Source organism: Apostichopus japonicus, chromosome 17 (genome assembly GCF_037975245.1).
Source record: "Apostichopus japonicus isolate 1M-3 chromosome 17, ASM3797524v1, whole genome shotgun sequence".
NCBI classification, from domain to species: Eukaryota; Metazoa; Echinodermata; class Holothuroidea; order Aspidochirotida; family Stichopodidae; genus Apostichopus; species Apostichopus japonicus.
In genome coordinates, this window is record NC_092577.1 from 24,796,367 (window position 1) to 24,808,915 (window position 12,549).

General features: G+C 37.4%; 1 protein-coding gene across 2 annotated transcripts; it reads left to right on the plus strand.

The window, feature by feature from the left end:
• Positions 1-2,935: 2,935 nt before the first annotated feature.
• On the plus strand, positions 2,936-9,655 carry LOC139985225 (uncharacterized). Of its 2 annotated transcripts, none has more exons than XM_071999485.1 (5): positions 2,936-3,510; positions 5,640-5,754; positions 7,106-7,170; positions 7,510-7,643; positions 8,824-9,655. In XM_071999485.1, coding segments are annotated over exons 2-5 (648 nt in total). In that variant the 5' UTR covers positions 2,936-3,510; positions 5,640-5,752; the 3' UTR covers positions 9,271-9,655. The 2 variants fall into 2 exon arrangements, with proteins under 2 accessions (XP_071855586.1, XP_071855585.1); XM_071999484.1 differs by lacking the exon at positions 2,936-3,510 and adding an exon at positions 3,517-3,630.
• Positions 9,656-12,549: the final 2,894 nt, after the last annotated feature.

Below are 12,549 nucleotides of genomic sequence, written 5' to 3' on the forward strand. Positions count from 1 at the left end.
ATACGATACGTGTTTTTCTCGCTTCCACATCCTACATCAGTATGGCATTTGCTCTCTTCGATTTTTTTAACCGAAATGAAGTTGAAATAGGCAGAACTGCCTGGATTTCATCTAAGCATCGCACGCAATTTTCAAACGAAGTATGGGAGCATCAAGAAGTTGTTAATGTCGCCTGCCCCAAAAAGATGTCCTTACAACTAACGAGGCCAAACATTACAGAGCCTGCCAACTCCGAAACGTATCCGGCCAAAGTAGTATGGTTTTCAGGTTACTTGTGTTGCCCTAGGCCCTACAAGTATCATAAACTTTGCGGATTCCGCAGTGTTCATTTGATTTTTTTCCACAAGATATTTATTCATACGAACAAATGCGTGTAATGCTTTTACTAGGTTAGTGTACAGTTAATTCTGAACGATTTCCTTCTGGTCGTCCATTTTTATACGGCTAACGTCCAATCTCAGGTTAGCGAGCATTCACAATATCTCCGTTTTCAGCTATATGAAAAGGAAGTAATTGTTTCAATTTAAGGCTTATGAAAACGTGCTACGTATTTAAAGGTAGTAATGTTTAATTGCTAGAAGTTTTCAAAAAGTACTTTTCCTGGAAGTGGTTACTCTCCAAATTGTTCGGAATTTTGACCAGTTTTGGTGGCCAGGCAGCCATATTTGAATACTGTATCTGGCATATTTGGGCATATTGGCTTCAAATATAGCACGCTATCACTAAAACTAAGTGTTTCTTGAAATCCTCACCAGTTGTGACAATAAACCCATCATGAATTTCAGTCAATCGATCTCGTGGTGAACGGCAAAGAATTCATATAAAGTAAATATATTCTTAAGCAGTCATACAAGGAAGGGCCCTACCCAAATTTACCACTTACTTGGGTTGCATAATGAATTATGAGAATGACACAAACCGAATAAGACAGCTACAGTGCACTTATAAAATGTTCAACCATGCATGCAGTGTAGTGTGAAATATCTGTCAGAAACTTTTGATTTTATTCTATGCTTTTGACCACCTAATCACAGACGACAAAGCAGATGAGGAAGGACATGGAAGAAGGGCGGACACCCAGCAAACAGACTGGCAGCACACCACTTGGTCGGGGTCATCGCCAGAAGAAAAGAAAAACATAAGTACAATGCTCTCATAATATCAGTTAGCAAACATTTGAAAAGTCTGCTTTTCATATGGTGTATATGCTGATCATGTCCTATTTTAGTGCATAATCATCTGCTTTAAATTAAAATGAAAATGCCTTACAGCCCAAATGAGTGCAATATAATCAGACTCATGAGTGATTATGATCTGTGCCTCAATTATAAATCATGCCAAAATATATATATTTATCAAATAAACTTCATTTTGATGAAGCTTTGAATTCGGAGTAAATTGACAACTAGACTAACGGTCCAATGGTGTCACGTATAAAAGACAAATACACAACAAGATTATAAAAGGAAAGTAAAGCATAAATGTGGAATATTTTGTCTTTCCTCTAGGTGCAACATATTGCTTGCCAATGGAATATCCCTTTAATGTATACTTTACAAGGGGGGCTTTTACAGTGCTTTATCATGTGAGGTAGAGTGCAAAATTCAATTTCTTGAAAAGCCTGTGTGAAGGTCATGATTTCATCTTTCATTATTGGTTGTTGTACAACACTTTTGCAGGAAGATATGTAGGAAGATCCTCAAGTGAGAAGGAAAATCAGCGAAACACCACTTGGTTCCTCCAAAAGGAAGGCATATAGGAGCCTCTGGCTGAAGCGCTAAGAGACGATGGTGACAGTTCAGTCAATGAAGTTGATGTGAGTACATTTTCTTTAAGGAGGACTGCAGGCATTATTTTCACTTTGATATGTTATGATCCAAAACAGTATAAGCTTTCCAATTGCTTTTCCAACACCTTACTGAAGTAGCCATGTGGTCCAATGTCAGGAGTGTTCCAAAATTGAAAGATATCTATAGCATGTCTTAAGTTGGTGTAGGATCACTGTGGGAGTCAATAGAGCAAAGTCCCTGAAAGCCAACGTACAAGTTGTATAAATTTTTGGGAAACTGGGGATATTAGGGACACTATAACACCCTGATATATAACAATGCTGAAGTTAAGATATAGTTTTTATAGATTACAAAAGGGTGTGCAAGTTTGCAAGGATAAGCAACTGTTGACATTCCTGTCTAATTCATTGCGTAATTGTTTGCTGACCTGAGACAAAAAATTTCCTTGGTTGATTAGGTTGGACCCCATTAATTAGTTATTCCAATTACTATGGTTAAAAATCAGCTTTTAGCGCAGTCAATACAACATGGATCCTTTTTATAAGATGAGCTAATGGTCTTATTGCAGCCACTTTTACTGATAAGCCAATTAGCAACAGTGAACACTTCAAAACAGGCCAACTCTGAGCAAATCTTCCACTTACTGGCAATTAGTAAATTACATTACTCACTGAACATTAATTTTGTTTCATTTGATATTCCTTATCTTAATCTAATCAGGAATACAACTACACAAATGCAGCTGACCTGAGTCACATCCAGATGCTGGAGGAAAAAAAATGATAAATTGAAAGAAGACGAGGGTCCTCAGAACGTAAAACAAGAACTTCAGAAGAACAATTAGGTTGATGGACAGTGAGTAAATTTTTGTTTGTAATGGATTATACCCATGGATTTAAAAGACTTGATGGAGGGGTCTACTTTTAATATTTTCCACAAAATGTTATCACCTGTTCACTCTTGTTTTAAATTCTTATAAGCAGAGAGAGCTGTGGATGCAATGCCTTTGCACAATTTAATCTCATGGGCTCAACATATGGGTGGAAATAACTAATATTCCCCCCCCATCCCTCCCACTGCCTCTGCACCTTTCCTATTTCCTTGTCTCCCACTTAATTCTCCTTTTGTTCACTAGTCCTTTTATTTATTTATGTTCAGTTCCACTTATTTTTATACAGCTATCATAATGACCGGTAAACCCCCTATCAGTGTAACAGCAGAAAATACTAACTGCTTGTGAGACTTACAGTCCCTTTGCAAAATTAAGTCAAGCACCGCAGAGGATTTATATATATATATATATATATATGTAATATGTAATATATATATATATATATGTAATTTAGGACACAATTTTCATTTCAGGAGACATTGTTTTGTCTCCGAAGTTCTTTCAGATGATATCTCCGCGTTACCGCTAAAATCAAACCCCCCACCAATGCCAGAGTGTGGAATACTCCATTTAGTAATAGGAGCGTCCAGTCTTCAATACAAGGCAATTTAAAATTGCAAGAAATATACTGAGTTGTTTTGACATTCCACTTTGGAGACAATCATTTGTTGGTGAACTACGGGCATATCCTGCTGTATATCTCTTCTAGATTTCTACAGAATATGTTTTTATTACTTCTATACAGGTCCATAGTCGCAACGTTATGAATATAACAAAATCGTGAGATATATAGACGATTTCCCGAAAATCGTTCCTATTTTCGTTATGGTAAGTTCTGATGACGTAATTCATCCGTTCAATTCACTAACCGCACTCGTACGTGTACTAGCTTACAACTTACAAGTGCAAGCCAGGGACATCGGATCAAGTTATTGTGTATGACCAATGGTAAGTTCATCGAGAAACAGTTAGTTTAGCATGTCATATACGGAATAAACAGTGATTTTACTTTGACAGAGTAAATTTAGGAGGCAAGCCCAGTGATTGCATCCACCGAACAATGTTCCGAAGCTGATGGCGTAGGCCGAAGTTATCCTTGACTAACGTTATGCTACAGTTACAATACGCATATCTACCCTACACTACAGTAGGCCTACATACGGAACTGAAGTGGAGACTAAATGTTTTATTTCTAAATCTAATTATTTATGATGATTATGTTTAGTCTAATTCTTGAAGTATATTCATATTTTCTTTTTTCGTTGTCTGTTGTGGTTTTTATAATGCTTATCTTAATAAATCAATCATATAAACTAAGACAGGGTTCATTGGCATACATGAATGATGGAGATGGAGCGAATAATTGGTCACATTTTGGTTCCATGTAGCTAAATGCTTGAAACAATTTTGAATCTTTTTCATACTTGTCAAATTAATTACATCTACTTCGATTACTGTTTTTTCCTTGAACGATGGTGCATATTTTTGGACAGTGAAGTTGACTTGGATTTTGCTAGACATTTTGTGTCCTATTGGAATTACCCATGTGAAATAGCTCACATTTGATGCTGGCTAAAGAAATTAGGTAGGCTATTGCCTAGTCAATTAGTAGTACTAAGGCCTAGGCCTGTAACTACATTAGTAATGACTAGTGTTAAGGCCTAAGCCTATATAGCGAAATGTTAGGCCTAGGCAGGCCTAAGCAAAGGCATGTAGCACATATACACATAAGTAAGTCTACGTTAGGCCCTACACTAAGTTCTAAGTTTATGTGTTCCGCTATTTGCACTTGTACTTCCCTTGTACTCTAACTTCAAAGTTGTGAATAATTAGTGGGCTACGTCATACTCATGGTCTTACATTCAAAGCCTTGATAATTTCACATCTAGGGCTAATACTCAGAGTCCTACAAACTCCCTTAACCCTAAGTAAAGGGTTTGTTGTACCTGCATAATTGTTTAGGTCTAGGGTTAGGCTGTGGTGGCTGTAGGGAATCAGAATCTGATTTAAAGGGGAGGGGGACTTAAAAACTGCACTTTGCCTTGGCTAGAGAAGAAAAATGGAAACATCAAACATACAAAGCTTTGAATCCAGCACTTGAAGCAATATCTCCCCGCTGCCCTTGTCCCCGGATTAAGGATTTTAAATAGGCATTGTGACTTGTACCTCCACTGTTCTTCACTCATGAGAATTAGTAAAAGGGTCAAATGCAGTCATCCCAATTTTTTCTGTATTTCAAGCTTGTCTGGCTCTTTCCAACAAGACCATTCATTTGTTTCTGAATTGTTAAATTTATGGAAGATAAGTCCTTGGATCTATATGTCATTCATAATTCTTTTATATCATTCTTGAAACATGAAAGTACTTTTGAGGGAGATGAGATTTGACAGGTACAATGTTCTGATGGTTTAAAAGTTAGGCTCAGGGGTCGACTGGTTATGCCCTTTAAATAAGGTTACCAGTTATGGTAAGATAAAGCCACTTTCACTATGACTTGTATAGGAAGCACTTTGGAGATTGCCTGTTGTATCTACTTAGACCCTGTGTTGGATACCACACAGGTAATAACAAACAAAATTGTTGTCACTTGTCAAAGTGTGTTGTGTACAGAAATGTCTTTTCATCCATTTTCAAGCAAGGTATCCCCCCCCCCCCCACCACCCGCTCCCTGAAGAAGTCTATGTAAGGCGAACTGCATCGTAGCATACCAATCATGTTTGTTAATATGACACTGTTTTTCATATACTGAACCAATACTGTTATATACACATGCGTAGGCCTACTGTATGTAGTGGCAAATACAAAACTCTTTATCCTCAATCTCAAAGAAGTGGCAAATAAAGGAGCTTTGATGCTCATTATTATATATAAATAGAGGTTATGTAACAGTGAAACAGATTTAGAATAGGTATATTTTCCTGCATTTATAGAAGTGCTTTATCATTTTTATACTACAGCCCATAATGACTTGTGAATGTGATGTGGACTGGACAGTCGTTTCAATTATATTAGCACTAACTGGCATCGCAGCTGTACTGATTTACATATCATTTATACTACTTATGCATCCATGGTAAAGGAACTTTCACAATTATTCTTTGTTTTTTACCATACAAATTATGCATATTTGTTCAACCTATGTCTACTATAAGAAAACAGTTTTCAATTGAAAGGGTTGTGTCATACTGTACACAGTATTGTAATGTGAAATTTGTACAGTTATGTGATATCCTACTTCAGAGTGCCGCTGTGACAGCACTAAAGAACATATAGGCCGACCCAAAATGTGTAACACCTACCTTACTGCCCAGTCCCTAATTTTTAAGATTATTTTTGAGATTTAACTGCATATATGTAAAACAGCAAATAGCACAATCACTTTAGGAATAATTTCTATTTTATAAAATTAATGGCCTTATGTAGAATCATCTCTATACATAAAAACAAAGGACTACATTTGTTAGTTTTAAATGTATATATAAATTAATCCTTACATTGATCCAGATGAATAAATCAACCAAATGAGATTGTGCACTCAGTGTTCCAAGAATGGTGTGTTCAATGTATTAGTTTGTAACACCCCGCCTGTCCCATGCTATTTTCATTTCTGAAATGTTTATATTAAAGGATGCAATTCCGCAGAAATCTATGCTATACATGCAGTTGCACTGATATTTTTGGAGAATTTTACAATTGGACATGGCTTGTTGCTGCAAGTAGTGTATAGAGGAGGCACTTGCTGAAATAATAGCTGATCTCAGCAGTGATGATGAGGGTTTTGCTCCTTGAATTCAGCATTACAGTGATAATAGTTCACATTGTAAGTTAAATTTATCAAACTAAACACTTTCAAAGTATTTCAAAGTATATACCATAAGAATGTAAATTTAGTTTCCAACAATATTTATGTATGTTATGTTAGGCCTTGGCAAATGATTAATTCAACTAAAGTAGTCTACAAAGTGCAATATTATGCCTGGCCTGGTCCAGTTATATGTGTAAGCATTGCTGATGTGACAGGCTTTTAAATATGCAAAAATTACTACGTGCCACACGGTCAGAGCAGGGGTAACTTGTGATGCAATAATAGCGTGTTCAAAATGAGAATGTCAAAGACACAGTTCAATTTCTCTTCTGTTTCTATCCAATAACCTGTAAATGTGTGTGAGTACTCACAAGAGGACAAAGTCTGTCTAGTCTATGTATAATTACCTTCACCTGACATGAAAATTTCACTGATTGACAATGACAGGGTAACCTTTCTATCGTTAGGAGTTAGTATAAAAAGGACAAAAAACAAAGGAAAATATCATAAGAATTTACAGTTAAAAAGCATGATTCTGGAGACAGGCCTCTCCGCCTAGTTTTGTTCAGTACAGGGTTAGGGTTTGATTTAGTTCCAATTCTGATGATTTTTTTGGGGGAAAACTGCAAACATGGGTGCTCCAACAGATGCTCCTCCACCATATCCCGATGGCGAAAAAGCAGGTATTACATAAAGCTAACACTCGTTTGTAAACAGTAATCTATGGAATCATTTCTGTTGCTCAGAGGTGCCAGTTGGAATGCAGAATCAAATATAATTTTTCCCAATTTTTTCTTTGTTACTGATTTATTACGTTCAGTGATATGCTCACGCCAGGCTGCGGCGGGAAGGCATGTGTTGGCCGTGCACGGCAGTTCTAAATCCCTCCAAGTACAAAGAGGATTGTCTACATTGCATTGTCATCGTCAACATTGTCCGCATAACTTCTACCCAGCAACATGTTTTTTTCTGCATTCATTTTTTACACCCGTTACAACCCTTTTCTCCTCTTGTGATTACAGATTCACCTCCTTATACCGAGGGCACGGCTTACCCTCCTCTCTTGCAACAGGGATATCCACAAATGGGGCAATTACCTCAAGCACAACAGCCAGCCCCAGGGTATTCGGCACAACAACCAGCCCCAGGGCATCAGGTATATGTCCACATCCCCGCCTCTCCCCCTCCCCCCACTCCAATCTAGTTTCTTGGTTGCTGTTTGGTGATATTCCTTTGCACGATATTGATATATTACATCATATACAACCTACGTGGGTTATCATTTTTCATCATACTACTTTATCAGTTTTTGCACTGTTGCAGGCAGGATACTGCACCGCACTGCACGTATATTGCAGTGTATTTCTTGTATTGCAGTATGAAAGTCGATTGAAACCTTTAATATTAAAAAATATCGAAACTAGCCAGAGTTTTCTTTTAGTCTTTCTCTTGTTTGTGGAATTTGAAAAATGATAAAATTGGGAGACAATGAATACATACTGCAGTAACACAAAGTCTGTACCAGTGGCGTTTCCTCTAATAAATTAAATGTTACAGCCAAAATATCTTTGACAAAAGTATACATAGTGTCATAGGACTATAGTAACAGGCTATTGTATATTAAATCAGGCTTTGTAATTATTTCAAAGTTTGTTTACAGGCCTGTGCAATTGCATAGACAGTAAATGATCCAAAGCTGCAATCCTCAATTGAATATGACATTCATATACATGCTTTCTTTTGCTTTATGCTAAGGATTCTGATGAAAGCGATGATGATCAGCCTGTAAGTTTGTGAGGTCGACTATATCATTAGCAAAGCAATAGTTACCAAAACACTTCGTAACATTTTCACTTGAACACTTCATTGGTAAATTTTGCCACTTCCTTGTAGACACCACCCTTCTCTAATTATCTAAATTGGTAGGTAGGGTCCCTTTAAGGCTTTCAGTTTATTTCAAAGTCTGTGTATCGGAAACATGCAGAATCTTTGTATATGAAGATATGCTTGAAGTTTAAGAAACTTTGGTTGGGTAAAACATTTGGTTTGTCTGAAAATGAAGAGCTGGCATGAGCCGAATGGCACAATGTGATATCAGATTACTACAAAGGTAGTCACTTCGGTGACTATTTAGTTGATATTCAATCTGGAATGCTTATCGTCAAATTGGTCCATGATTTCTGGAAGCTTCAAGTTTCTATAAACATTGATAAATTTCAACCTTGTGTCAATAAATTTTTCTACATTTGTAATATTTTTATTAGTATATTGCCCTGTTATAGATTTTATATATCTATACTTTGAAGTATCCTGTATTTTTTTTCTATTTTATACAGCCCCAACAGAATATGCGATGCGGTAGACGAAAATTGCGTGACTATGTTTCAGATAGTGAGGACTCTGATGAGGATTGTTCTGATAGCAATGGGGTGTTGCAACGACTTGCAAATCTACGTTACTTAAGAGAAGGAAACTACAAAAAACCAAGAAGAACATGCCCATTTTGCTCTAAATCCTACAGTGAGAAACTGGCAAGACACATTGGAACTATCCATAGACACATTCCACAAGTTGCTGCAGCATTGAAGTTTCCAAAGAAGGAAATGGATGAAGCCTTTTCAAAGATGAGGAAGGAGGGGATCCTGATGGTAAACAAAGAAAAGATGAAAAACAGAACACCAGTGTTCGAGAGAGAGAGAAACATGCATCCAATCAACCCCTTGTCATGTGTGGACTATGCAAAGGTTTCTATGTCAAAAAGTGTTTCTCCAGACATAAGATAAAGTGTCAAGGAGATAGCTGTGAAGAAGCATGTACAATACCTGTGTCATTACTAATGTCTGAAACAACAAACCAAAAGAAACTTTTGTCCGAGTTTAGTGTAAACATTTTATACAAATTCCGAGGCGATGAAGTTGGTTCTATTTGCAGAGAGGACCCTGTGATCCTGAATGTTGGCAAAAGACTATGGGATAAGGGAAGGGCCAAGGAAAACAAGAAAACGGAGGTTCGAAAGTCTGTAATGAGTGACATGAGGAGACTTGCCTGACTTTATCTGCACTTCAAGGAGCAAAAGACATCCATGCTTCACATTTTACTCTGGAAACCGGTACATCAAGGGATATGTTTGATCGAAAGAACTTCAGCATCCTGAGTCAAGCAATTAATGCTTACACACTAAACAAAGAGAAAGCCACTACACTTCATGTAGTTCTATGGTCTCAATGCGAAAGGCTCGTGTACGTACGTGTACGTGTGTTTTGTCTAGTCTCATCTCATAGCGTCACTACTACGGAAGCGTAGAGAAGACATCAGTTATGGACAAAATGCACTGCTATGCAAGACGACAATTATACACATTTTCAAGAGTTAAACGTATTTTATCATGTTACGAATTCAACAACTCGAGAATTTGTGTAATATTGGCATGTTGTCGAGAAGCAGCTCTGCAAAACATGATAATATGTTGATGTATGTGCATGATTTCCCTGTTTTGGTTGTATTTAGTGTAAGGGATTTTGTGATAATTTCCACTGCCACTTGTGTAGACAGTTCAAGCTTATAAATTTCATTCATAATGAAGTGTGATCTACGTCATATTTAACAGCACAAGTAAACTGTAGCAAGGTTCTAACAAATTTACCATAGGATCAAACATATTATACCTAACAGCTAGGCTAACACTCATATATAAGTAATGCAACAAAAAGTAAATACTGCTTAATAGTGAATGTATTGAAGAGACAGAGCAACATTTACAACTTTGGGGTCTATTAGTTTTCACCTTAGTGTCATTAAGAAGGTAAAGTACACATGGCTTGCAATTTACTATCACAGAATAAGTTCACTAGGCAGCACTTCTTCCTCTCTGTGGTGTACTTAATGTGAAATATCCCTTTCACCATTGTATAAATGTTATGAAAAAGTTAAACGTACAAGTATATAACGTTTGGACTAAAACTACAATTTTGAGGACTGTTAATATAACACTGAGAATGGCAGCAGTCCTTGCAGTTTAAATCAAACTGAAAACATGCTGTGTCTCTGCCTATATGTTACTCTGAGGTGCTAACAGATGATAAATCTCTCATGAATGCTCAGCTTTTGAGTTCAGGGAGCATTGATGTTGCATCTGCAGATAGGGTATAGGTATTTAATACATATTTAATATAGGTATTTGAACCTATTCTTACCTGTAAAATTTCAATCACAAGCATACTATTAATTCCTGCCCATCACAAAATAACTTTTCATAGTTTGACATATTTTTCTGTTAAAGGATTCACATTTTATTCCTCTAGCTTTTGTGGGTTTATAACAAGACGGGCAGATCAAAGTATATTGCTTGCTTGGTACCGGCCTCAGTTCAGTGGCTGAAAGATAGCACACCTTCAGTCAAAACTAGCAAAGGTGCCCCTCAAAAAATTGTTTTTTAGATTTCATATACTTTCGCATAATCTCACATTTTAGAGCTGATATAGTTCCTTTAAACCAGGGTTTCCGTAACTTTATCCCCCACGAACCCCCTTTGGATGTCACGATCGGAGCCATTATACTATAATGCGCATAACAGTGCTTCCTAAAAGATCAAGTTCAAATAGTGTTGAACTGGTATATCATGCTAAAACAGGCTAGTGACTGCATGTTTTCCTGAACGACAATTTTGAAGCCTGAATTTATGCTACCTTTGCTTTGTATCGGTAAAATGGAGGTCATCCAAAGTAATAATAATTACTTTGGCCAACCTTTCAGTTACTTTCTCAGCTCTCTATCTTCACGACGTACTGTGATGCGTACACCAACTTCAGTAATGCGGCCTGTGTCTGTTTAATGATTTAGTTATTTATCACATGCACGGTATGGAAGTGCTTATGGAACCGAAAGCAGTTTGTCGATAGGTACGACTTGTACATTACTAAATTATATGATATATCAGACTTAGTTCAACACAAACTACACTAGATTTGACATTCAGAAACGTCTCACGAACCCCCTGAGATGGACTCACGCACCCCCTGGGGCGTTCATGCACCCAGTAAGGTAACCCGTGCTTTACACAGGTGTTACCTAGCATATTGCCTGACCAGAACATGATACCGAACGTTCTGCAAGTTGTGGTAGCTCATAAGAAGAGCCTCATCGTGCACGCGATAGGAGCACTGAGTTACTGGATAGGATCGGAGTTAGCTCTCAGATTTGTCAGCCTAGCACGCACAACGTTGGACCTATCTTGCCGCTCATAGTACAACTTTAACGTTCTTCATGTAATCGCTTCATGTCAACTTTTGCCTTAGTAATGCTAACAAAAAATTGAGTTACTGGAATACGTCAGGTACGTTCTAATCAGAGCTGAAGTAGAGACGCAGTTATATTTGATCTCAATCTTTCATTAAAGCCTAACGTATCATTAGCGCTACTGTTAACCGGTAAAAAGGAAGCTAGGCTAAGTCAAGACTATAGCCTAATCTTTCATCCTCTGCTGAACTTCTGTGCCACTTCTTAACCTTTGTTTCATAGCTTTCGTAATGGCTTTGTGCTTGCTTATTTTAAGAAGAGTCACAAAACTGAAAGTCGTTCAGGATCAATGGCTAAACTATTTCAGGGGACCAACCATAGAAAACACAGTAGAACCTCCAGTTGTCGGTGCAAGTCATGTTTCACTTCCAGAGCCACAGGCTACTGTTACTTGTGGTAGGCCTGTTTCTCCATATAGACCAAGGACTACTAGTTCACATGACAATCGTTCAAGACGGAACTTTAGTCCTACAGCTAGTGGTAGTCGATTCATTCAACCCTCAGACCGAGTTGTCTACAACATATAATAGACCAAGACACCCTCCGAGTGGTGCCACTATAGATCAGTGACTACCAACTGAAGATGGTCCCTTGGTGGATAACGACTATGAAATATTTAGATTACCATATAAGGTAAACATTTGTGATGTTGCCAACATTTGCTGGTCATAATTACTTAAATGTTTGTTTATTTACCCCCACTAAACTGCCAGAGGCATAGTAGCTAGAGGTAAACGGTTTAGCTGGATTTGGGCATAGTTGAAACG